The sequence below is a fragment of the Diabrotica virgifera genome, chromosome 7 (assembly GCF_917563875.1).
Source record: "Diabrotica virgifera virgifera chromosome 7, PGI_DIABVI_V3a".
Classification (NCBI taxonomy): Eukaryota; Metazoa; Arthropoda; class Insecta; order Coleoptera; family Chrysomelidae; genus Diabrotica; species Diabrotica virgifera.
In genome coordinates this window covers 144,194,979-144,219,589 of record NC_065449.1, presented here as the reverse complement: position 1 = coordinate 144,219,589, position 24,611 = coordinate 144,194,979, and the positions used below count along the sequence as shown (strand labels likewise).

Sequence of the window (24,611 nt, the reverse complement as noted above, 5' to 3'; positions counted from 1 at the left end):
GATATTCCTTAAATGCTTGGGGTGGAATCATAGGAATTACGTTATAATTCCTTTTTTCTTTGAGGAATCGGTAAATGGTGAAGTTTATTTAAATGGTCTGGGGAATCATTTACCTATTCTACTTGAAAATGTACCATTAAACATCCGCCAAGATATGTGGTACCTTCACGACGGAGCCCTGCTCACCACAACGCACTTGTCAACGGTGAACTCGATGAATTGTTTCCTGAAAGATGGACAGGAAAAGATGGGCCAGTTCATTGGCCACCCAGATCACCAGAATTGAACAAAGTTGACTTATTTTTCTGGTTTGTCTATATTAAGGACGTAGTGTATAGGACACCTCTAAAACAGTTGACGATATGGAAATAAGGATTAAAAACGCCTTTCATAGTGTCACATAACAAATGCTTACAAACGTCAGTAGGTCTTTCGAAACTCGTCTCCAGGCTTGTGTAGACGTTATAGGTCACTTTAAACACCTTTTATAAGAAATATAAGAAGTACGTTAAACATATTTTTATTTAATTTAGTTTTCTTGATAAATTAAAGTAATGTTATTAATAACTAAATACATGTTGTTATCAACTCTCTCTTTAAAAATGTTTCTCTCTTTAAGTTTCTTTAAGTTTCTCTCTTAATGTTTTTCTCTTTAAAAATGTTTTAAAATGTTTTTCTCTTTTTAAAGAGAGAAACTCAACTTATTACGTACAAAAGTGGACAACATCAATCCCAAATAGACTATTTCATGATAAGGAAAGAAGACATACGTGAATGCAAGGACTGCAAGGTAATAGTTAGTGAGACAGTAAGCCAACAACATAAGCTGCTTGTTCTGGACATCGAAGTAAAAAGTGAAACTAAACCAAAATATCGAAGAGGACCACAAAAAATCAAGTGGTGGATGCTAAAAGATGAGAAAGAAGGTCTATTCAGGGAAAGAATAGTAGAGAAAATATGTTGGAACATGAAAGGAAGCCCTACTACAATTTGGAGAAAAATGGCCAGTAGTATTAGATAGACTGCTATTGAAATACTGGGGAAAACGTCAGGAAAAAAGTTTGAGGATAAAGAGACTTGGTAATAGTCAAACGAAGTTCAAGGAAAAATAAAAGAGAAGGGAAAATTATATAAAAAATGGCAAGAAACCAGATCCAACACAGATCTTCAAAACTATATGGTCGCGAAAAAGGAAGCGAAAGTAGCAGTAGCAAAAGCTAAAGCAAAAGCGTATTCAAACCTATACGATCAACTTGATACCAGGGAAGGCGAAACAAAGATATATAAAATATCCAAACAGAGAGCAAAGAAAGCAAAAGATTTTAATCAGATTAGATGTATCCGAGATGAAAATAATAAAATACTAGTTCACGAAAAGGATGTCAAAAAGAGATGGAGAAAGTACTTTGACAGCTTATTAAATGAAGAATTTGACAGCCTGTGGAGTCAACGGAGACAGTAGCAGCAATGTTCACCAAAATAACAAACGAGGAAGTGACTCAAGCGCTTCAAAAAATAAAGAAAGGAAAAGCGGTAGGACCAGATGATATTCCTGGGGAAGTATGGAAAGCATTGGGAGAGACAGGAACAAGGTGGCTAGCAGGTTTATTTAATATAATTATGGAAGTTGGACAAATGCCAGACGAATGTAGAAGCAGTATACTAGTACCTGTCTACAAAAACAAGTGAGATATACAGCAGTGTACAAACTACAGGGCTATAAAACTGCTTAGCCACACCATGAAAATATGGGAGAGAGTAATTCATAGACGGATACGTGAAGAGACCGACATATCCGAGAATAAATTTGGCTTTATGCAGGGTAGATCAACAACAGACGCAATTTTCATTATAAGGCAGTTGATGGAAAAATACAGGAGTGAAGAAACAACCGCTCATATTGTATTCATTGATCTTGAGAAAGCAAAGATAGCGTTCCTCGAGAGATTCTGTGGTGAGCACTCAATAAGAAAGGAGTCCCTGGTGCATATGTAAAGATTGTGAGGGATATGTATGAGGGAGTAACGACTAGTGTTAGGACAGGTGTGGGAGAGACTGATAAATTTCATGTGAAAGTAGGATTGCACCAAGGCTCGGTGCTTAGTCCGTATTTATTCTCATTAGTTTTGGACCAGATAACAGCGAAACTACAGGGTAACATTCCATGGTGCTTAATGTATGCTTATGATGTCGTGTTAGTAGGAAATAGTGAAAGAGACTTGGAACAAAAACTGGAACAGTGGACACGAGCTCTGGAGGGAAAAGGTTTAAAACTTAGTAGGGCAAAGACTGAGTATTTGGAATGTTCATTTAAAGATGGAGTTACTATAAATAAAATGGTATCTTTGGATGGTGAACTGATTGTAAAAAGCAATAGTTTTAAGTACCTGGGATCGGTATTACAGAGTAATGGAGAAATAGATGGAAATGCATGCAGTAGAATTAGGGCTTGATGGATGAAGTGGAAAGAAGCGAGTGGTGTGTTGTGAGACAGAAAAGTTCCAATGAAGCTGAAAGGAAAATTCTATAAAACAGCCATAAGACCGGCTATGATGTACGGAACTGAATGTTGGGCAGTGAAAAAGAAAGAGGAACAACGAATGCATGTGGCCGAGATGAGAATGCTTAGATGGATGAGTGGAGTGACAAGAAAGGATAAAATTAAAAATGAGTATATTAGGGGAAGTCTAGGTGTGGCACCAATTGATGCCAAAATGAGAGAGCATAGGTTGAGATGGTTTGGTCATGTTCAACGCCGAGACGTTAATCATCCAATACGAAGAGTAGCTGAAGTGCAGATTCCTGGAAGGAGTAGGAGAGGAAGACCAAAGAACACGTGGGGGGAGACGATTAGGCAGGACATGTTGGTAAAGGGGATTAATATTGATATGACCCAGGATAGATTTGTGTGGAGAAATGCAATTAGGAAAGCCGACCCCGCATAGGGATAAGGCAAAGAGAATGATGATGATGATGACATTTTGTTATCAACAATAAAACTAAAATATCTCAAAAACTAATAACTTTAGGTATAGGGAATATTTAAAAGATATGCAAGTACACTGATAGAACTTTTCGATGGTAATATAAAAAACAGGGTGTCCCATTTAAAAATATGAAGAAAATCTTGTATTTACATTTTGACTTAACCTGTATACAATTTATGTAGTTATAAAAAAAATGTACGTTATTGCAAAACTAATTTAATATTGACAGTCAAAAGCCGTAAAAATAAGTTTATATTACGCCGTTAGAAACATACAGGGCGATCAAATCAGTATGATTTTTTAATAAAACTTTGAAAACGCTGGGTATAACCCTAGACAAGTGTTATATCTTTTTAATCAGAAACATGTAGAGAAACCAGATTTTGAATAAAATATAGGGTGTTCTATTTAAAAAAAAACATAACTTTGGTTTGACACCGTGTTATGGAGCACCTGTATATTTCTCACTAATTTTAAAATGTGTACATTAAAGGTGTCTATAACTTTTATTAACAACTTTTTTCATATATTGTATAATAACAGATATATTGGACTTGTCACAGAAGTTATTTCTGGAGTAGGAGTAGGAATATATTTCAAAGTTAGGTAAAAAAGACTTAAAAATATATACATATTCAACAAATTACTCTACACATACGTACATACAACATACCTGACAACAGATCGCATCGTTTTTCTACCATCACCACCAATATGCAACTGCGATCCATGGACAGATCCACTAGGGTTGTCACATTGGCACTGACAGCAACACCCCTTCTGAGGGGGATCCCCTCGACCCCGAAACGTCTGTAAGATCGCGCCTTTCCACAACTTCTCAAATATTGCCTTTTCCTCCATGGAAAACGGGCCGTTTCTCTGATTTTGAGGTTGAGGTTTTTTCCGCGTGTACAGATCGTAATAGGTGAAGAACTTGTTTTTGTTCTGAGCCGCGTTGTAGTTGCGGTTTTTTCTTTTGGCTTTCCACGCTTTCTTTTTGGCATTTTTTTTACGTGGCATCACATTCTGAGACGATTGAGCATTGTGGACGACACTACCGTAGTATGTTAGTTCTTGTTGAGACATTGTTGTTTTATATGGTTACTTTTATCGATGTTTTTACAAGTACTAGTTGTTTATTAATTATTTTGTTAAAATAATATTGTCTGGTTTTTAATACTACAACTATATGGAAGACAAAGATCTACAATATATCTATGTGGAAGACAATTGATTTAAAAGCATGAAAATATTCTTATTGTTGTTTCATTTATACTCTATGATAAATATTTCAGCAGGAATCACCTAAAAGTTTATTTTCACTCAATCTATAATAATTATCAGCTTTATAGTAAACTTTTCAAAAATTATCACCAAAAACGTGGATTGTTTAGGTCTAGAGCTTCTTCTACTATGTTTAGTCTTTTAAGAAGATTCCAAAGTGTCTATTTTATTCCAAATTCCAACATAATATATGTTGTGCATCTTCTGGTTGGATATTAGGTATTCCCCGTATGCGAAAAAGTTGTTGATTTGTAATACAACGTTGTTACTGGACTATTTTAGATACTTGCTATATGGCATATTCACTGTTCTACATAATTCAAAATTTCAATATTCTCGTCAAAACACTTATTTTTGCGTAACGCTAGTAAAAACTATATTCCTTCTCACTAATATCACTATAATTTCGTAGCTTATTTATAAACACTTAAAACTATCACAATTTAAAAAAAGAACTCTTACAATGTAAAATACATTTCTTACTAAATATATGGAAGACTTGGTTTCTATTTTTGGTAACTTATGGTTTTACATGGAAGACATTTGATTTGATATTTGCGCGAAAGATTATCTCTCACATATCGATGAGAGATTTTCTGGATTTTGCGATTTTCCAGATAATCTGTACGTCTGGATAGATCCTTTGAGGACCCATTGCTGCGTGGAACTGAGTCGGAGAGAGAGAGATGGGACGAAAAATGATTGTGGCGCGATTCAAAATAGGGCCGGCTTCAGTATAAAGCTGGTCGAAAAAAATATTTCAAACAATAATAATTTATTATTTAAACAAACATAAAATTACAAAAAATAAAATTCCTTTATGTACAAGGTATATTTAAAATCCCTAGAAAGGGGTTACATCATAACAAACAGAACGTTTTCGGAATCAATATTCCATCATCAGTGTTATCGCAGGTTACATGTTTTAAGCCACCAAGATATACGGGTAATAACCCTTAAGTTGTTTTAAAGTTGTAAAGAGTTTACATTTTATTATGAAAATTTAAGGGATGTTGAAAATATTCCTGGATTAACTCCCGGCATCACATGGCTTTAACCAAGTTGGTTGTAATGTTCAGAGGTTAGACCTCAAATAGCGGAGTTTAGGTGACAACTAAACTCCACTATGAGATCTTCTTTACATAATTATTGAGATTGTAATACGTGATTTTGCTCATAAGGACTTGTAGATCTTCTTGATTATCCGCAAATACTATTGTGTCATCTGCATATCTGATTTTTTTTTGCCGGTACCCATTTACCAGAATGCCTTTTTGAGTTTCGTATAAAAGTTCACCTTCAACGCTTGAGATTTGAGAAAAGGTTTCTAATTATTTTCAGATTTTGGTTTTTAATTCCAGCTTCTCTTCGTAATCAACCAGACATGCATATACTTTACAGCTTACAGCAATTGACGTCTCTGCATTTCTGGAATAAGACTTGTATTGAAAACAAAGCCTCTCTCGTACCAACAGCATTTATAAACTCGAGCTGGTTAGGGTTGGGGGAAATTTGAATTTCACACAGCTTGTAAATTCTTTTAATGGATTATCTTTAAATCTTATTGTACGGGATTCTTCGCATTTTTGGCTCCTGGCTTTTTTGGAAGTGCAATAAACTCTTCAGCCATTCTGTTGGAATTTCGCACAGTTGTATATATGTATTGTTGAGTATCTTTGTGATTATTGCTATTGAGTAGTTGTTCATTAATATGAGTAGTTCTACTTGTATATTATCCGGGCCTGCTGATACGCGATCATTTAGCTGTTTTATTTCAGAATCCTCCTGTAATATTTTTGGTCCATCATTTACCTCTTCTTCTAGCTCAAAGGTGTTATCACTTTAGTCGTCAAACAGTTTCTCTAGGTATTCTTTCCACGTTCTTATTTTAACCTGTGTGTTCAAGATGATGTGTCCGTCAAAATCAATTAGATTTCCTTTCTGTCTCCATCTTAGTCAGCTGTAATTATTTTTATATGTACATTGTGACTATCGTACTTTGACTGTATAGTCATTGCTTTCTTTCGCTTCTCTGATTTTCTTTCTTATGGTTATACGTATTATTTTATATCTGTTTGGGTCATTTTTGGCTTTTCTTCTTTGGACTATTCGTTTTATGATTCGTCTCGTCTGTCATCCATCAGTTTTCTTGATTAATTTATCTGCCTTAAGTGTTTATCTTTTACATTTTGAACTATTTCATTTCTGTAATCTGTTTGATCGTTGGTTCTTCGTTCGATTCGTCTCTAATTACAACATTCTTCCTGGGCGTAAAATATAGGAAATTAAATAATTCGTGTCATTAAATTTTAAAGTAACAACTGTTTGAGACCCACTAATCATCACTTGATTCTAAACCTACCATGGTACGTGCTCTTTACTATATCTTAGAATCAAATCATCAAGACACAAGAACATTGTGAAAAAGATGAGGGAACTAGTGACAAAATCAAACATAACAGCGGAATATCTCAACGACTCAATATAGAGACATAAGTAAATATGTAATTCCACTTGTCATGACCTACAACGCAGAAGTAAGACCTAGAACTGGCACAACGCGAATATTCTGAGAAATCAATAAATATGTTAAAAATGCCAAGTTTCTTGTAAAAGGTATATATTAAAATACCCTAAATAAGGGTCAAAATATAAAACGTTTTCGGATTAAGGAATCCATCATCAGTGTTTAAAAGCCCTAAAATTAAGTATAACCTAATTAAATGAGATAAAAGTTAAAATTGACAGAGGTTTTCAAGAACAAGAGGTCATACTTACAAAATTTGCATGCCTGAGCCACCAAAATGTATAGGGTAAAAACCCTTTAAATGTAAATAATAAAGATGTTTTACATATTTATATAAAATTCATCGGATGTAATAGATAAACCTGGATGTTACCCAGGGCAACACAGGACTCTCCCCACGTGGTTGGAACTTTTTTTGGTGAAAACCTCACATATTGGATTTCAATGGCCAACTGACAAGTGAATTAAAGAGCAACCCGAAATGACACCAAGAACTGTCAATGTAACCTAGTTGTAATATTACTTCAGCCACAACGTTAAAGATTAATTTAAATGTTTTAAGATAAAAAACAGTATCAAATTTACAAATAGTAAAAATAAAAGATGTTCACAAAATATGAAAGATTTTTTCCTAGAAATAATGCATTAATTAAGTATTCAAAATAGGGAAATGAAATGTTTACGTTACAGGAAGTTATGCAGTCAACAATACCAATAGGTGTTGTATTAGTGGTATAAAATTGTCAATACGATTAGACAAATAATGGTAAAGGCCTTATACTAGGAACACAAAATAGTATGTAATGTGTACATATGTGTACGATTTTAAGAGTATTGATGAAATGATAATTGTTTAATGACTGATAACTTTTAAAGTTATCAGTCATTAAACAATTATCATTTCATCAATACTCTTAAAATCGTACACATATGTACACATTACATACTATTTTGTGTTCCTAGTATAAGGCCTTTACCATTATTTGTCTAATCGTATTGACAATTTTATACCACTAATACAACACCTATTGGTATTGTTGACTGCATAACTTCCTGTAACGTAAACATTTCATTTCCCTATTTTGAATACTTAATTAATGCATTATTTCTAGGAAAAAATCTTTCATATTTTGTGAACATCTTTTATTTTTACTATTTGTAAATTTGATACTGTTTTTTATCTTAAAACATTTAAATTAATCTTTAACGTTGTGGCTGAAGTAATATTACAACTAGGTTACATTGACAGTTCTTGGAGTCATTTCGGGTTGCTCTTTAATTCACTTGTCAGTTGGCCATTGAAATCCAATATGTGAGGTTTTCACCAAAAAAAGTTCCAACCACGTGGGGAGAGTCCTGTGTTGCCCTGGGTAACATCCAGGTTTATCTATTACATCCGATGAATTTTATATAAATATGTAAAACATCTTTATTATTTACATTTAAAGGGTTTTTACCCTATACATTTTGGTGGCTCAGGCATGCAAATTTTGTAAGTATGACCTCTTGTTCTTGAAAACCTCTGTCAATTTTAACTTTTATCTCATTTAATTAGGTTATACTTAATTTTAGGGCTTTTAAACACTGATGATGGATTCCTTAATCCGAAAACGTTTTGTATTTTGACCCTTATTTAGGGTATTTTAATATATACCTTTTACAAGAAACTTGGCATTTTTGTGATTTATGGTATACAGCCAGCTACAGGAAGTTTATTTTCCTCGTGGATTTTAATAAATATGTTGTTATTTGTTTCTAAGAGAAAATTGTAGAGTAAAAAAGAAGGCAGAAAAAAAAACCTCCACACTAAACAAGCTGATGCCAAATATAGGGGGTCCAGGATCCCAGAAAAGAACGGTGATGCTACAATCAATCCTATCTATAGTTTTATACGGGGTCCCAGTGTGGCACGAGGTCCTTCGAATGAGGAAGTACAAAGACATGCTTCTCAGGGCCCAGAGAAAACCTCTGATCAGGGTGTGCAGCGCGTACAGAACCGTATCAACCATTGCCTTACAGGTGGTGGCTGGTGCTGTGCCGGTGCACATCCTGGCCGGAGAAAGAGTCCGAATGTACCAAAGGGGCAAGGAGGCAATAGGTTCAGGACCACAAGAAAAGACGAGAACTCTACAGATGTGGCAGAGGGAATGGACAGCCGAAGTCGAGAAGGCAGCCTGGACGAGATCCCTGATTCCGGATGTGGTGAGATGGTACGATTGCCGGCATCGGCGCGTCAACTATTACTTCACACAATTCTTGACGGGATATGGATCGTTTAGGAAATTTACCTATCGTATAGGGAAGACAGGGGACAATCTATGTCCCGACTGTGTAGTGGTGGATGACGCGCAGCTTGTTGTGTTTGAGTGCCCTGCATATCACGCGAGGCGTACCGAGCTGCAGCTGGGTCTGGGATCCCCTCTAGGCGAGCCTCATGAGCTAATCGATAAAGCTATCGATAGCAAGAGAGACTTCGACCTGATCATTGCTTTTGTCACCAAGACAATCAAGCACAAAGAGGAAAAAGAGAGGCGTCTGCAAGCGGGATGACCAATCATTATTTATTTTTTTATTCATATTTTTTAACGTGTTTGTGTCATGCAAGGCAGTCAGCGGGGGAGGACCCTTTACATCCAATCTACGCTGACTGCCCTTATTTTATATTATTTATTATGTTTTATCGATCTATTTATTTATTTATCAATTTTATTTATATAACATTTTACCGTTTTTATTCTAATCTTATTTAACTGTGGTGCATGTCTCAAGAGGCATTCAGTAGGGGACTTTTACCTTCTACTCAGGCTGAGTGCCTCTTGTGTTTCTCGTTTTGTTTCTGTTTTGATTTATGTTTTCCTTGTTCTACCTGTGTCCGTCCTGGGGCAGCTGGCGGGGAGGACCTTTTACTCAACTGCCTCCTTGCTTTAAGTCTGAGATTTTTAATGAATGTGTGTATTGAATGAATGAATTGATGAAAGTAAGAATGTTTGGCGTTGTTCGTAATTACCAACTGGTTCTGTTTTGCTAGTTCCATCGTGAGTGGGGGCGTCCCGGTGGCCCCACCCGCGGGAGGGTTGCGCTGGAGGGTTGCGCTGGACGGTCGCTTCACCGGCCGGTCTGGCCTGAGGCTCTTGCGTGGGGGGCGGGGTAGGCTAGGAGGCCGCCAAACTCATGGAATGCACACGAAGAGTGCCGGAGGGGAGTTAAGAGTAAGGTCGGCGGGTCAGATATGCACGCTAAGTGCGGTTCCAGACCCGTCGGCTGGAGAAAGAGGGGGTGAGTTTAGTCGGTAGGCGGCCTCGGCCCGCGGTGAAGCGTGCCGGACTAAATCCGACACACCTGGGACACCTTCCCAGAGGGTCTTTTGAAGATTCTCACCTCCAAAAAAAAAAAAAAAAGTAAAAAAGAACGTTGGAGTAAGGAGGGATAAAACAGGAAGTAAGAATGGAACAGACTAAGGGAGAATAAACTCAAGACGACCTGAAAAGGTATGAAATAATAATATTTCAACGTCAACTTTATTCTCCGACGCATAATCCTTTTTACTACTAGAACAGGGGTTCCCAAACTGGGGGGGGCGCGCCCCCCTTGGGGGGCGTGAGGTCATATCAGGGGGGGCGCGAGACAAGTTGAACATTAAATTAAATTTAGTTATTTTTCTAAAACTCAAAATTAACCGGTTGTTAAACTGTGTCTGGTAACGCAGAGTAAGCCAAAGTTATCTCAAATACCTCTTTTTGACAACACTGTGAAACGCCGCATTGATGATAGGACCGAAGACATACAAAACCAGGTAGTTGATGCAGTAAAATAATCGCCATTTTTTGCTATTCAGCTAGACTAGAGTACTGACATAGTACAATGTTATCAGTTAATTGTTTATGTTCGGTATATTCAAAACGAAAGAATGAAAGACGAGCTACTTTTTTCTACAGAGTTGGAGACTGAAGACCACGACAAAAGCTATTAATGTTATGAAAGCAGTGTGAGAGTTTTTTGACAAACATGACACAAACTCTCTTGACAAAAACTGATCAGTTTATGTACAGATGGCGCACCTTCAATGCTTGGCTTTCGCTCAGGCTATTTGCAATTAGTAACAGAGAAAAATGCTGATGTGATTGGGATACATTGTTTTATACATCGACAAGCCTTGGCAGCAAAAAACCCTTCCAAATGAACTTATGGCTGTCTTAAAGTTGTGTATTAAAGTAGTGAAGTACATAAAAAACAGTGCTTTGAATACTCGACTGTTTAAAACTCTTTGTGAAGATTTAGAAAGTGATTACAAAACACTACTACTTCATATAGAAGTACGATGGCTCTCAAAAGGAAACATTTTGGTAAGATTATTTGATCTTTGAGATGAAGTAATCACCTGGGAACATCAAAAGCAAAATGAGCTAAACATGGCCTTTAAAAAACATTGTACCCAAGTAATATTGGCTTATTTGTCAGACATGTTTGACTCGTTGAACAGCCTTAACCTAAAACTGCAGGGTGGAGACTCAAATATAGTAGTTACTCATTGTGATGGAGGCTTAATTACTCAACTTTGGAGGCGTAAAATATCAGCAAACCCCTGAAATTATTCAAATTTCTCCAAAGTAGAGCCAATCTCAGAAGAAACACGCTTCAAGGATATTTATGAAGGATCAAGTTTGAAAATCGAAATATCAAATCATTTGGAGAGCCTAATTAAAGAGTTCCAGAAATACTTCCCAAACACTTGTGACAATTTTATTTACAGAATGTCAACTGATCCATTCCATGTCAACATAGACTCCCTGCCTGAGTCACTTCAAGAAGATGCTTTGCAAATAAATCCAAATGATTTTTTGTATGATTCCTCTGCCAAATACTTTGTTATAATGGACAAACCTTCATTTTGGTTAAAATGTTTCAAAATGTATCTTAGTGTATCACGGGAAGCTCTTCATTTATATTTGCCTTTTTCAACTAACTATTTGTGCGATTTTCAACACTTGTGGCAATTAAAACAAAGTATCGGAATAAACTTGATGTTGCTAGTGACTTGTGTTGTGCACTTACTGAAAATCGGCCACGAATAGGCATACAAGTAAATAAAATGCAAGCACATCCCTCTCACTAACCAACCTAATCTATTTTTCTTTTATTAATAATTTTTGGATTTTATGGAAACTTATATTATTGTATCTCATGGCAGAATAATTAAATGTTTTGTTTTCAAGCTAATTCTTATTTGTTTTTGTTTTGTTCCTATTTAGGAGCATACACTTTATTGTAAAGGAGGGGGGGGGCGCGAGAAACTTTCATTTCAACAAAAGGGGGCGTGGTACAAAAAAGTTTGGGAACCCCTGTACTAGAAACTACTAGAAACCGCAGAGATGAGAGTACAGAGAAGTATTACAGGAAATACGCTGACAGATCGAAAGAGGAGTTACAATGTAACGTACAGTTTATAAACGAATTGACACTAAATAGAAAAAAAAAAAAAGAATGTAATAACACGTGTGGTCAAAATAGCAAGAGATAAATCACCAATCAGTAGAAGAAGTATCGGCTGACGGCGCAAAAGATGGAGTGACAAACTTTCATGGAAGTATCAATCCGCCAATGAACAAACAGAATTGCTTATAAAGAGGAAGAAGAACAAGAAGAACTTTATTGTCAAAATAAGATGCAACGTTAAGGGAAAATTGGCAATATTCCTAAATAGATAAGATGAGTACTGGTCCTAAATAATGCTTGAACGGGAATAGTTTAAAATAAAAAAGAATGGGGTATCCCATTGTCGTTTAAGTACTTCAGAAAAAAGCAGTAAAATGTTTCAAAATTAAAAACAGCAATGTTAGCGTCAATATTCTTAAAAAAGAAGAATAAAATAATATCAAATTACCCAGAGTAGGTAACGGTAACTGATGAATGCTAAAATATTGTCAAAAATGAATAACCATTTTCAATTTCGTTGCAACACGAAACTACAGCCGCATCATATTCTAGTTCAATCAGAGAGTGCAGCAAGCACCTCTACCGGTTTCGAAACTTATTAGTCTCTCATCAGGAGGCACATATGCTGCTCTCTCTGACCCAACCAGGACAAACCCCAGCGTGCAGTTACGGATTGCAAGGAACGAAATGACAGGGATGCCCGAGCGGCAACTGCTAGCAAAAGACCAAGTTTTCAATCTAATAGCACATAAAATAATATTTTCAGTATTATTGAAAACTTCTTTTGCTAGCAGTTGCCGCTAGGGCATCCCTGCCATTTTGTTCGTTGCGATCCGCAACTACACGCCGGGGTTTGTCCTGGTTGGGTCAGAGAGAGCAGCATATGTGCCTCCTGATGAGATAATAAGTTTCGAAACCGGTAGAGGTGCTTGCTGCACTCTATGATGGAACTAAAATATGATGCGGCTGTAGTTTCGTGTTGCAACGAAATTGAAAATGGTTATTCATTTTTGATTTACATGTTTACTCTGATTGGAGTACGAAGGGAATCTTTCTCGTTGGAACTTTACCGCGCTGAGCAGATGGGACGTGAATTATAAATTGTAAAATTCCCTCATCTTCTTTAGTCTCAGCATTCGTTATGGCTTGCAAATTTTAGAAGCCTCGGAGGGGTAACCAGAGAAGTTTCCTATTGTTTTCAATCTGGTGGGATGTAGAGTAAGATTTTTAGTATTATTTTATAGCTGGTACCTATGATTAATGTGATTCCTAATACATGTCCAGTGCAAATAATAACTCTTTGATAAGTATTGGCGATTACAATTTTTTTTATATGCGTGTCCGCGAAGAGTATAACTCCCAAAATATTTATAATGAAAATATTTAGTTCATAATAGATGCCGACGAAAACAATTATTTCCCTTTCTGTTTCTGTGTTTTCCGACGAAAACAATTATTTCTGAGAACTGTTTACTAATTATAATTTTCGTGGACCCACAAACAGAAATGATGTTTTTTGCCGATACTCCTCAAAAAATAAATTTTTTCGCTAACACTTTATTATGGATTATAATTTTCACAATCATATAATCGAAAATAATGTTTTTCGCGGCGTTCATTGAAAGTTCTATTCTTAACGGCATTTTTCGGAGTTATACTTTTCGTAGGCAGCGGCGTTATGTGCTATTAGATTGAAAAGTTAGTCTAAAACATTGTCTTATGAGATATACATACCTAAAGATATAGCTAATATTAGTAAACTATACTTTTATTAAATTTTTTCGTTTTAAAAGTTTAGGGTCACAATTTGTGACTTATTCCAACCCTGATTAGAGTAGGGATTGGGGCAGGAGTAAAAGGAAGTCAAGAGAGGGGAACACAGCGCAGCTTCCGAGTTTCAGCGGACGTGAGGAAATCGATATTATTAAAAGCAATAACTTGTTATGGTTGCAACTCTCGAAAATTATTTTAGAGCTTTTTCTTTAAGGACTTATGAGAAAAAGGAATAAACTTCTGGTTAATTAAATTAAACATATATTATTTTAAAAGATATTGCTATGATCTGCACGTGTTAATGTGTAAAAGTAATGTTAATCGGATAATTCCAAATAAGAAAAATATATAAAATTGGAAACCGATAAATTAGAATAATTTAAAATTTATTTAAAAATATCTTCTTCCTTTTTATAAGCAATTCTGTTAGTTCATTGGCGGATTGATACCTCTATGGAAGGTTGTCACTCCAACTTTTGTACGGTCGGCCGATACTTCTTCTACCGCTTGTTGATTTATCTCTTTTGTGGATATTCCATTCTTTTTTTTTTCTGTTTAGTGTCCATTCGTTTATATTATACATAGTACGTTAAATTTTCTTCTAATGCCTTTACTCCTCTTTCGATGTCTCAGATTATTTCCTGTAATTTTTCTCAGTATGTACTCTCATTTCTGCCGTTTCTAGTAGTCTTTGTGTTGTGGCTCTATCGTGACTTGTTTCTGATGCATATGTCATTATGACTTGATCTCAATGTTAATATGTCGGTTTCGCTATATAGTGTTATTAAGGCATCCTGTCAGTCGATTTGCTTTTTGTACTTGATTTCTCACTTCTTTGTCCACGTCGTCGTAGCTGGACAGTGTAATTCCAAGGTATTTTATTTCCACTGTGGACTAATCTTTACAAACTATCTTCATCTTGAGCTATCAGTATTACGTCGTCTGCGTAACAGAGTATTTTTACTTATTTGATTCCCATTCTGTATCGTCTTCCTTTGGTGATGCTTTTGCTCATTTCATCCATGATTAAATTGAAGAGAATAGGGCTCAGTGAGTCCCCCTCTGTCTTATTCCGCTGCCTATGTCTATGGGTTCTGTAAGTTACTCATCTATTCTGACTTCCATTTTGATGTTTTGGTAGATGTTTTCAATAGTTTTTATGACATCTAGTGGAACTTCTCTTTTATACAGAAGATGGATTACATCTTTGAGCCTAACTCTGTCAAATGTTTTCTTCAAGTCAATCAGACATAGAAATGCTGGTCTATTATACTCTAGTGACTAGCTAGTGACTAGAATTCACTAGAATTAAAAAAAACAGTATTTTACTGACTGTCCAATAATTAAAGAAAAAGAAAACCATTTATTGGACAACTTCTGGAATAAATGGACAATGAGAAATCACAATCACGAAATAATTATTGCGGGGGGACTTGTGGAAAATTCGGAAGAAAACATAATGACAGAACAGTGGGAGTTTGGAGAAGAAATAATTTTAAAGACAATAGCGAAATAATAATGAGCTATGCGAAATTAACCACTAGAAAATTAACAATAGCCTTTATTATTAACAAGTGATTTTGCCCGCCGACATGCGACGGGAATAAAATCAATTGAGTTCTACAGCCACTGCACTCAATTTTTTGTGACATCCTCCTATTTTATCGTATCTGCTTCCATTTTTTTCTGACACCATCCATTTTTTTCTGACACCATCCATTTTTTCTCACTCTTATTTTTTTTTTATTTTATAACTCGAGAACGGCTGAATTGATTTGACTACTTTTTTTAACTTTTGTAGAAGTCTAAGGAAGAACATCTTTACAATATCCCATGAGATATCAAATTTTATTAGTTGTATAGGAAGTGTGTAAAAAATGTACTCTTTGCTCAAGAATATCTATTTTAGACAATATCATCGAAATAGCATATGCGAACGAGCATTTAATGATGGTCATTATGATGTGAGTATGACGGATACGAAACGAGCCGCGTAGAGACGAGTTTCGTAGAATTTTATAGAATACGAGCTTCATAATGATAGTTAAATGCAAGTTGTATACATGATTTTTTCTATGATCATTTACAACAACAAAAATATAATCAAATTTATTAATTTTGTAACGCAATCAAATTAAGTAGTTATATGGTTAAGTTAATTATTTTGTTGACACATTTATATTTTCAATATTATTGAAATATTTTTTTAACAATATTATTATTAAAATGAATTTGAGGATAAATTTTTAATATCCCTATCTAGTATGGTATAACTAGACCCAAACCCAGACATAAAAAGTGAAAGTTATCATCCAATACCAAATTGTTCTATATAATCCACATAATGTTCAGAAAAAAGTCACACCATTTTGAGCATCGGGTTTGGGGGGGGGGGGGGAGAAATCTGTAAAATTGTAGTTTTTTACGTTTTTCGTCAATATTTCTAAAACTATGCGGTTTAGCATAAACAACCTTCTATACAAAAATGTTCTACGTTAAATTTGAAATAAAAAAGGCCCTATGCATAACCTTCTAAAATGAACGGTTCCAAAGTTACGGAGGTAGTATATTATAATTGGTCCAAAAAAAGGTCCAACCCAAACATCCAAAGTAAAAGTTTTCCTCCAACACCAAATTATTCTATATGGTCCACATATTGTTCAGTAAAAAGTTACACCATTTTGAGCGTCCGGTTTGGGGAGGAGATGGGGGAGAATTCGGGAAATTAGTAGTTTTTTTATGTTTTTCGTAAATATTTCTAAAACTATGCTTTAACGTAAAAAATGTTCTATACGGAAACGTTCTACATAAAATTAAAAAGAAAAAAGGTCCTATATATAAAATTGTTATAAAATCAACGGTTCCAGAGTTATGGAGGGTGAAAAGTGGAGGTTTTCGATACTTTTTATATGTTTTGGGCAATATATAATATTATTACTGATGAAAGAAATTTTCTTTAACAAGATTGTGTTTTGTAAAGAAAATTTGCTATATCAGTGGCCGATGGTATGTTAGTGATAAGCCCTTGAAGAAACGTCAACCTCACCACCCAAAATCATCATCAATTGCCCATGAAATATAAAAAGTATCGAAAACCTCCACTTTTGACCCTCGGCAACTCTGGAACCATTGATTTTATAACAATTATGTATACGATCTTTTTTGTTTTAAATTTTATGTAGAACATTTTTGTATAGAACATTGTTTACGATAAAGCATAGTTCTAGAAATATTGACGAAAAACGTAAAAAAACTACTAATTTACCGACTTCTCCCCATCTCTCCCCCAAACCGGACGCTCAAATTGGTGTAACTGTTTACTGAACAGTATGTGGACCATATAGAACAATTTGGTGTTGGAGGAAAACTTTTACTTTGGATGTCTGGGTTAAGCTTTTTTTTGGACCAATTATACTATACTACCTCCATAACTTTGCAACCGTTCATTTTAGAAGGATTATGCATACGGCCTTTTTTATTTCAAATTGAATGTAGAACATTTTTGTATAGAAGGTTGTTCATGCTAAACCGCATAGTTCTGGAAATATTGACGAAAAACGTAAAAAAATACGAATTTACCGATTTCTCCCCCTCTCCCCCCACCCCCAAACCCGACGCTCAAAATGGTGTGACTTTTTTCTGAACATTATGTGGACCATATAGAACAATTTGGTGTTGGAGGATAACTTTCACTTTGGATGTCTGGGTTATGCCATCTTTTGGATCAATTGTATCATACTAATCGTCTTCAGACATTTTCTTAAAAAGATTTAATCTTTAAATTAGTCAGTTTGTTTTGTTTACATATTGAGAACTGTCAAAGCGTATGTATTTGACTCGACATTTGCCACTGCGCATGTGCCACCTTCATCGCGAATGTCACCTCGCGATTCTATTGGTTAAAAATCTGTATCATAATGAAAATCTCTCATAATGAAGCACATTATGATACAGGTAGTGAATCCTAATTATTGATATATTAAAGTATCCTCCTCCTATGTGCCTTCTCTATTGAGGTTGGCGATCAATATGGCAAATTTCTCTCTGTTCTGGGCTTGCTGAATTAAGTCATTCCCTCTTGTGTGCGTCCAATCTCTGATGTTTGGTAGCCAGGATTTTTTCTTTCTTCCTATACCCCTTTTACCTTCGATTTTGCCTTCTAATATTACCTGGAGCTACTCAAATTCCCTATGGCGCATTATGTGTCCTAGATATGACGTATTTCTAATTTTGATTGTATTGACCAGATGAGGACGTGTGTTCATTCTTTCCAGTACTTCTTCATTTGTAGTTCTGCTGGTCCAGCTTATTCTTAGCATTCGGCGGTACATCCACATTTCGAATGAATTCAGTTTGTTGACGTCATACTGTTTTAATGTCCAGGTCTCACAGCCATATAGTAATAGAGACCACACATAACATTTTAGTGTTCTCAATCTTATTGTGACTGATAGCTTGGGGTTACAGAGCATTTTTCGCATGTTCATGAAGCCAGACCTTGCTATTGCAAAACAAATCGATTTTTATTTTTAAATTATGATTTTTGGCATATATATCATACTAGTGACGTTATCCACCTGGGCGTGATGACGCAATCGACGATTTTTTAAAATGAGAATAGGAGTCGTGTGATAACTCATTTGAAAGGTTATTTAATTCTCTATTCAGTAGTATAAACATTACCATAATTATGTATACATTATTTTTATTAAGTGTTTTACATTTCATAATAATAAATAGCTAGAGGAGAAGGTGGGAATATGGCCCCTGCTGGTAAGTCGGCCCCCGACTGAATTTGTCACTTCCACCAACGCCATTGTTGATTTGCGCTTGATACTACATATATCTTTATCTATCGAAGCTTGTCAGGAGCCGATAACTACCGCGGTTAGCATTTAGTCGACTTACAGAGCTCGCTTCATTCACGTGTTTAACAAAACTTTTTGCCGTTCTGTGTTTATGTTGTTTTTTCTAAGAAACCAGTTATAAACATTATCTTTCTCTGATTAGTGTGTAGGAAAACCATTGCATATCGACTTTTTAAGGTAACTATGAACATTTTGCAATAGATATAAATTGTTTTTGATATTTTGTTTATAATGTAACTATTTATTTAATATGGCCCCCTGAATGTGTATGTATTATGGACCCGGGTCCATATTACATACACATTGAGGGGGCCATATTACATGTTTGCACTTTATTATTTCCAGATGCCTCGTACTAATCTTTCTCCTAAATCTGAGAAAAAAAAGAGGAAATTGTGGAGTGCTGACGACATGAAGAAGGCAGTAGAGGCTGTTCGTAATAAGCATATGGGTTTTAAGAAAGCAGTCAAAACATTTGCTGTACCAAGAACTACGTTAAGAAGGCTAGTTCATGATCCTGAGTTATCATTAGATCTGTTAGTAAGAAAACCGTTAGGTAGAAAAACTATTTTACCTTTAACTCTGGAGAACCAATTAGTTGATTATCTTTTGCAAATGTAGCGCACCTTTTATGGACTTACACGCTTGGATGTTAGGCGAATGGCTTATCAATTAGCAGTCAGAAATAACATCCAGAATGCGTTTCAAAATGAAAGAGCAGGTAGAGCATGGCTCGACCATTTTTTAAATAGACATAAAAAGCAATTATCTCTCAGAAAACCAATGGGAACATCTTACGCTCGAGTGCAAGGATTCAATCGCCCAGCAGTTAAGGAGTTTTTTGATCTGTTAGAGGTTGAATATACAAGAAAAAATTATTCTCCCGACCGTGTCTATAACGTAGATGAAACTGGACTCACAATCGTGCAATCAAAAGTACCGCAAGTAATAGGACGAAAAGGTAAAAGGCAAATAGGGGCGTTAACTGCAGCAGAACGCGGGTCTTTAGTGACGTTGGTGTGCGCAATGAGCGCAGGAGGAACTTTTATCGCACCAATGTTAATTTTTCCAAGAAAAAAATTTTCAGATGTATTAATGAAAGGGGCTCCGCCAGGAGCAATCGGAAGAGTACACCCTTCTGGTTGGATACAAACCAATTTATTTTCTGAATGGTTTAATCATTTTGTATCAAAGATCAATCCAACAGAGGATTCTCCTGTCCTTCTTATACTTGATGGACATTACAGCCACACTCGCAATATTGCTGTTCTAGAAGTTGCTCGTGAAAAGCATGTCACCATTATCAGCTTGCCTCCTCATACTACGCACAAGCTGCAACCGCTTGACAAAACATTTATGAGTCCACTTAAATCTCATTATAGTGAGGAAATAAGAAAATTTCTGTTACATTCTGACAGAATGGTTAAGACTCATGATATTGCTGAGTTATTGGGTAAAGCTTATTTAAAATGTGCAACAGCTGAGATCGCAGTAAATGGTTTTAAAGTGACTGGAATATATCCCTTCAATCCTCAAATTTTTAAGGATGCTGATTTTCTAGCAGCGTCACAATCGCTTCAACTGGAAGAGGAAAATATATCATCGAGTTCAACTACTTTGATGATGAACCCAACTGAGTCGTCTGTCGAAACTGCTACATTAACTATAGAATCGTCTCGCCAACCCACTTCATGCACTGTTCCTGAATCCTCCATTCAACTAAAGTCATGTGCTCCAAGCACGTCAACATCAGATTCAGTATCTCTTCAACCCAAATCATCTAACGAGCATGGAAGACTGCTAACTATAAAGCCTTCTGTCTTCTATTCAAAACCAGGAACATCATCAGCTGTAAACCCTTCGCTTATACTACCATATCAAATTTCACCAATACCCAAGCCTAAAATAAAAACCTCAAATCGAGGAAGAAAATCAACAAAAGCCACTGTAATTACATCATCGCCTTATAAATTTGAATTAGAACAATCTCTTAAGAAAACTGAAGACCGTAAACAGAGTTGTGGAAGCGGAAGGGGACGAGGACGAGGTCGAATTTGCAAAAAAGCCCAAAAGAAAGTTCGGAAACGTATTACCGTCGAAGATTCTGACACCGAAGAAAGTGATCTTTCCAATATTGAAGAGGATACAGATTCCGAACTAAGTTCACAGGGTTCAATTCCTGATAACGACGACGCCGTGTGCATCTTTTGCGAGGACTCTTATTCAAGTAATAGCAGAGGGGAGACTTGGATAAAGTGTCAGAGCTGTCTTTTGTGGGCACACAATGAATGTGCCGGTGCAGAAACTGAACATTATATCTGCGATTTCTGCCGATAGATTTTTGTATTCATTTAATATGGCCCCCTGGGGGCCATATTAGAGTGACGTTTTTGTTTTTCACAGTATTCTAGATATTGACAAGAATAATTTTTTTATACGTTAGATCTTGATTTTTTTTATTTTTTTTAATAATACTGTATTAGTATTAAACTAATAGTTATGTGGACGAAAATTAAAATTTAAAAATGTTGATTGTTTATAATCTCTAATCGAAAAACAAATTAGGGGGCCGTATTCCCACCTTCTCCTCTATATATGTACTTATTATCACTTGTCTCATGGAAATTTAAAAAAATACCTATATATTAACAAGATAATACACAAGTTGAATGTAAAATACAATTATATATTGATTATGGGTCGAACAATAATTAAATGTTAGTAAGTACACGTCAATATATCGTTTCCTTGTGTTTTATCAGTTTAATAATAAACAATACCGATTACAGATAAATAAACCGACAATATTTTTCTTAATAAATGATTAATAATTTTTTACTTCGAGAAAATGTATCAAATTAATAGGAATAATGTCCTATATCCTAAAAGGATGTTAGTGCAAAAATAAATTCAATTTGTAACATAGTAATATAAAATGTGTATTAAATAATAAATGTACTATAAGCTGTGAAAACGCAAAAGTTAAGAGAAAAAAGCTGAAGGAGGTAAAAGAAATTACACAAATGAGAATAAAAATATCTGAGGGAGCATCACAAAATTACATTTTTAATTAAGTAATGTTTGGACGTTTGGATTGCAACTCCAGAAATCGTTCTTAAAAAAGATTATTCCAAAAATTCGCATACTTGGCCTAGATCTTATAGGTCACAGCAAGTTATGGTTGCAAAATTTTTTTAATGGTGATGTCATTGCCCTGGCCTAGGGAAATCAAATTCTGAATATGTTTGTGTATATGTATTTTTTTGTTGATTTGTTTGTGAAATCTGTATCATAGATGTAATTGTGTAAATGAAGTATTTTTGGGCCGGCGTAGCCGAGTGGTAGTGTGCTAGGCTAGCGTGCCGGTGGTCTGGAGTTCAAATCCTACCGCCGGCAAGAACAACTAGACATTTTTAAAATGTTTATAGGCCCCAGGTCGACTCAGCCTGAATAAAATGAGTACCTTGGGTACAACCAGGGGTAATAATAGGCGGTTGAAGCGTAGCACTGGCCCTGTTACCTTCCTTGTATACCGTAGGCCCTAGATATAGCAGACTACCCTGCTATACTCCCAAAGCCACGTGAGCGGTATAAAACGGGAGACTATTGTTATTAAGTATTTTTAAATTTTGTACATAGATATGTGTTCGTGTATTGTGTGCTGCATATGTATTGTGTATAATATTGTCGATGTTGTTATTGCTATTTTCTTTTTGTTGACTTCTTCTTTTAGTATTAACAACCAAAGCCTGCTGCATTGTGCTGATGGGTTTGCTATTCATTTTTCTTCATTAAGTACGATGAGGGCTGCTTCTTTTACTTTTCTCTTTTCATGTCATCAATAATCATGAAAGAAACAGAAACAGACATGAAAAAGAGAAAAGTAAAAGAAGCAGCGCTCATCCTACTTAATGAAGAAAAATGTATAGCAAACCCATCAGCAGAATGCAGCAGGCTTTGGTTGCCAATACTAAAATCAACAAAAAGAAAATAACAATAACAACACCGACAATATCATACACAATACATATGCAGCACACAATACACGAACACATATCCATGTACAAAATTTAAAAATACTTCATTTACACAATTACATCTATGATACAGATTTCACAAACAAATCAACAAAAAAATACATATACACAAAAATATTCAGAATTTGATTTCCCTAGGCCAGGGCAATGACATCACCATTAAAAAATTTTTGCAACTATAACTTGCTGTGACCTATAAGATCTAGGCCAAGTATGCGAATTTTTGGAATAATCTTTTTTAAGAACGATTTCTGGAGTGGCAATCCAAACGTCTAAACATTACTTAATTAAAAATGTAATTTTGTGATGCTCCCTCAAATATTTTTATTCTCATTTATGTAATTTCTTTTACCTCCTTCAGCTTTTTTCTCTTAACTTTTGCGTTTTCACAGCTTATAATACATTTATTATTTAATACACATTTTATATTACTATGTTACAAATTGAATTTATTTTTGCACTAACATCCTTTTAGGATATAGGACATTATTCCTATTAATTTGATACATTTTCTCGAAGTAAAAAAAAATTAATCATTTATTAAGAAAAATATTGTCGGTTTATTTATCTGTAATCGGTATTGTTTATTATTAAACTGATAAAACACAATGAAACGATATATTGACGTGTACTTACTAACATTTAATTATTGTTCGACCCATAATCAATATATAACTGTATTTTACATTCAACTTGTGTATTATCTTGTTAATATATAGGTATTTTTTTAAATTTCCATGAGACAAGTGATAATAAGTACATATATACCTATTTATTATTATGAAATGTAAAACACTTAATAAAACATAATGTATACATAATTATGGTATTAAATGTTTATACTACTGAATAGAGAATTAAATAACCTTTCAAATGAGTTACCACACGACTCCTATTCTCATTTAAAAAATCGTCGATTGCGTCATCACGCCCAGGTGGATAACGTCACTAGTATGATATATATGCCAAAAATCATAATTTAAAAATAAAAATCGATTTGTTTTGCAATAGCAAGGTCTGGCTTCATGAACATGCGAAAAATGCTCTGTAACCCCAAGCTATCAGTCACAATAAGATTGAGAACACTAAAATGTTATGTGTGGTCTCTATTACTATATGGCTGTGAGACCTGGACATTAAAACAGTATGACGTCAACAAACTGAATTCATTCGAAATGTGGATGTACCGCCGAATGCTAAGAATAAGCTGGACCAGCAGAACTACAAATGAAGAAGTACTGGAAATAATGAACACACGTCCTCATCTGGTCAACACAATCAAAATTAGAAATACGTCATATCTAGGACACATAATGCGCCATAGGGAATTTGAGTAGCTCCAGGTAATATTAGAAGGCAAAATCGAAGGTAAAAGGGGTATAGGAAGAAAGAAAAAATCCTGGCTCCGAAACATCAGAGATTGGACGCACACAAGAGGGAATGACTTAATTCAGCAAGCCCAGAACAGAGAGAAATTTGCCATATTGATCGCCAACCTCAATAGAGAAGGCACATAGGAGGAGGATACTTTAATATATCAATAATTAGGATTCACTACCTGTATCATAATGTGCTTCATTATGAGAGATTTTATACAGATTTTCATTATGATACAGATTTTTAACCAATAGAATCGCGAGGTGCATTCGCGATGAAGGTGGCACATGCGCAGTGGCAAATGTTGAGTCAAATACATACGCCT

At 35.2% G+C, this 24,611-nt stretch overlaps 1 protein-coding gene across 4 annotated transcripts in view; it reads right to left on the bottom strand.

Annotated features, from left to right (window-relative positions):
• Positions 1–24,611, bottom strand: part of LOC114328565 (serine/arginine repetitive matrix protein 2) — a 186,230-nt gene that overhangs the window by 106,126 nt on the left and 55,493 nt on the right. For 2 of the 4 annotated variants that reach the window (XM_050655590.1, XM_050655591.1), the window contains exon 1: positions 3,661–4,088. The exons of the other annotated variants lie outside the window; for them this stretch is intronic. In XM_050655590.1, coding sequence (XP_050511547.1) covers positions 3,661–4,073 — 413 coding nt within the window. In that variant the 5' untranslated portion in view covers positions 4,074–4,088. Of the gene's footprint in view, positions 1–3,660; positions 4,089–24,611 lie in introns of those variants that run through there. 4 annotated transcript variants of the gene reach the window in all.